The 3,474-nt window shown below is 46.0% G+C and overlaps 1 protein-coding gene across 1 annotated transcript in view; it reads right to left on the bottom strand.

Annotated features, from left to right (window-relative positions):
• Positions 1-2,135, bottom strand: part of Pmar_PMAR006242 (Long-chain-fatty-acid--CoA ligase, putative) — a 3,706-nt gene extending 1,571 nt beyond the window's left edge. Inside the window, exons 1-3 of the mRNA XM_002774569.1 lie at positions 2,077-2,135; positions 1,901-2,026; positions 583-1,846 (exon numbers count right to left, since the gene is read on the bottom strand). Coding sequence (XP_002774615.1) covers positions 583-1,846; positions 1,901-2,026; positions 2,077-2,109 — 1,423 coding nt within the window. The 5' untranslated portion in view covers positions 2,110-2,135. The remainder of the gene's footprint in view (positions 1-582; positions 1,847-1,900; positions 2,027-2,076) is intronic.
• Between the last annotated feature and the right edge of the window lie 1,339 nt (positions 2,136-3,474).

Below are 3,474 nucleotides of genomic sequence, written 5' to 3'. Positions count from 1 at the left end.
TACTACTACTACTACTACTACTACTACTACTACTACTACTACTACTACTACTACTACTACTACTACTACTACTACTGCTACTGCTACTACTACTACTACTACTACTACTACTACTACTACTACTACTACTACTACTACTACTACTACTACTACTACTACCACTACTACTACTACTACTACTACTACTACTACTACTACTACTACTACTACTACTACTACTACCACCACTACTACTACTACTACTACTACTACTACTGCTACTGCTACTACTACTACTACTACTACTACTACTACTACTACTACTACTACTACTACTACTACTGCTACTACTACTACTACTACTACTACTACTACTACTACTACTACTACTACTACTACCACTACTACTACTACTACTACTACTACTACTACTACTACTACTACTACTACTACTACTACTACTACTACTACTACTACTACTACTACTACTACTACTACTACTACTACTACTACTACTACCACTACTACTACTACTACTACTACTACTACTACTACTACTACTACTACTACTACTACTACTACTACTAAGCGGCGAGACCTTACCATGGATGGTGTCAGTAGAGAGATACCCCATAGAGCCAACATCCATTAGTTTGACTTCAAGGCAGCCAATAGGAAGCCCAACATGTCCCACCGTGAAGTCGTCAATATGTGCATAGCTCACTGCACAGGTTGCCTCCGTTTGACCATAGCCTTCCACAACCGGACAGCCCAGGAGAACCCTCATGAAGGTGAGCACGTGGGAGGCGACAGGAGCACTACCAGTGGCGACAAAACGAGCCCGATCCAAGCCTAGTTTTCTCTTCATATCATCGAAGATCATAGCATCCCAATGGTCGTGTTTGAGGAGGCCTTTTCGCAGGCCCGCTTTCTTATCTTCAACAGCTTGGTAGAATAAAGACTCCTTCATCCCACCAGCCTTACGAACAGTGCCGATCACACCATCGTAGAGGCGATTGAGAATACGAGGAACACAGACGAATAGCGTCGGCCTCAACGCCGCCACATCCTCCATGATTTTCCTAGGGTCGCCTCTTGAGAACCCAACAGCCGCCCCAAAGTGGTACATCATGGTTTGTACGAGGCGCTCCATGACATGGGCAAGAGGGAGGTAGCTGAGGTACGCCTCCTCCTCCTTGTCGGCGCCGAACTTCAGCAAAGGACTGTCCGACGTGACCAGTTCTGTGAGGCCCGCCACATTGGCTAGCATCCCAGCTTGACTAAGAAGGGCCCCCTTGGGAGCACCTGTAGTACCACTCGTATAGCAAAATGTCCCCACGTCTGACCCCTCGCCGACCAAGGGCTCGTATGAGACTTCAGCTCCACAGGCTTCGACATGGCAGAAGTCTACAAGCTGCACGTGGGCCTCCTCGCAGGTTTTATATAGGGCTTGAGGAGGGTCAAGACAGATGATGCACTCTAGAGAAGGACAGGTGTCTTTGCATTGAAGTAGACTGGAGACTTCGGTAGAGCTGCAGACTACAGTGCGAACTTGTGTTTGATTTATAACGTAGCTGACAGCATCCTCGCCGAGGGTATCATAAAGGGGTACCGTCGTAGCCCTCCTAGTGAATGCTCCTTGCTCAGCGATGATCCATTCGGATCTGTTCTTCATGTAGATACCAATTACTCTCATCGAGCCATCCCCAGATTTGGATAGTAGATTGAGATGCTCCAATCCTCTACCGAAATTGAGTATTCGATCATAAACCTCTTTATACGTCTGCCACTCATAAGGGCCAACCGAACCATCATCCAATCTAGGACGAGTCCCGTGGCAGGGCTGATCGGCATACTTCTCAGCGGCCTAAAAAGAGGAGTTCAATCTTGATGATGATCATCATCAATTTCCCATTATTACATCGCGGAAAACGTCAAAGCTGGTGGCCAAGGCTTCGTCCCCTTGTAATCGACTAAGGAGTCTATCTGCAAACTGAGGGTGCCGGTATATAGGGCCACTGACCCCTGGTATGGCGGTGTTGGGAACCTGCCATAGTCAGGAATCTCCAGTGAGAGAAGAGACTACCACCTCGTTACCTCGTATGTGTAGGGAGAGGATGGAGAGTCCATGACGAGGGAAAACAGGAAAGACTAGATTATTGAGCTATATCAAAGTCCTGCGCCAAGCCCTTGAGGGCCTTAGGTTATCAAGACCCCATCTCGTGTTGAAATCAGAAAGCAACTTGTACGATTCCTCAAGAGTTGATAATTCATAGGAGACCTATTATCGAAAAGGCCTGCCACAGTCGTAAAGATCAAGTCGATCTGTTCTTTTGCCAAGCCACATCGACTGAGCTGCGTGATGATGCGGGGCGGCGGCCGCTATGAACCATAGCGCATTTGTGATAGTAGCATATGTAAGGAGATCACCGATTGTTAATAATCACAGAAGCGGCACGTAGCAGATAAGATGCGATTATCCTCGCAATCAATGATTTTGGAACGATGAAGTTAGTCGGGACGCGCCATCAAGTGCAGAGTATGAATCCGAAACGGAAATGTGAAATTCGCTATGATATTCAAACTCCTTTGAGGTCTACAGGAAGTATAAATTCGCGTTTATAGACTCTTCAAACCCGTCTGAGTACTTTCATTTTCATCGTTCGTTCCCATTGGAGCCCTCCCTTTTGTTGGATGTGTTCGACACAACAACATTGGCCCGATAGCTTTAGGATGTCTTCATTTAGGGAGGACCGTAAGGAGTTCCTACTTTAACGGTATGCCTTGAAAAGCAGTTACTAAGTTGTAGGCCTCTTAGATACACTACTTTATGGGAGCGTTGGTGTTTTGGCGATGACAAAACGTCCTCTCTAGACAAGACTGTTGTTTCCCATTCCCAGTCGTCAAAGGGGTCGTCATGTCGTCGGATAACATAGCCAGGTGGGTGGCGATGTAGAGAGAGATAATCTTAGTCATGCTCAATCCTACACATCTGGGATCAGCGTTCCATGCAGAGTCGTTTCATTAACAGAAGACGAAGCGAGAGTACTGTTGGTGACTACGATGCAGATCTACCAGTGCCACAAGACGATTCGATGCTTGCGGTAGCAGGTCCACCTTGGTCACCCTACCAACGGTCTACATCTTGTCAAAGGCCATCCTACGTTTCCTCTGTTTCACATCAAGTCGCGAGGATGGAGTGGTATGACTCCTGAATGTCCCTTTTAAATGCAATGTTGTGTTAGTAGTTATGACTTGGTTCGATCTTGCTGGTAGTAGAATACAAAGCGATCCGTCTTTGTCCACCCGACTAGCACAGAGAGTAGATAGAATTAAATTTAGGGGGATGATAATATTAATCTTTGTAAGAATAATTTCGCATCTCATAAAAACAACGTAAACTACTATTCTCAATGAATTTAATAATTCGCCTGCCGCGCTAGAGATGGAGCACAATGGCAGCTGAGGAAACTGTTGAGAATTATTTATTATCGC

This window comes from Perkinsus marinus (assembly GCF_000006405.1).
Source record: "Perkinsus marinus ATCC 50983 genomic scaffold scf_1104296958234, whole genome shotgun sequence".
NCBI lineage: Eukaryota > Perkinsozoa > Perkinsida > Perkinsidae > Perkinsus > Perkinsus marinus.
Note: the sequence above shows the minus strand (reverse complement) of the source record. Positions and strands in the feature narration are given on the sequence as shown.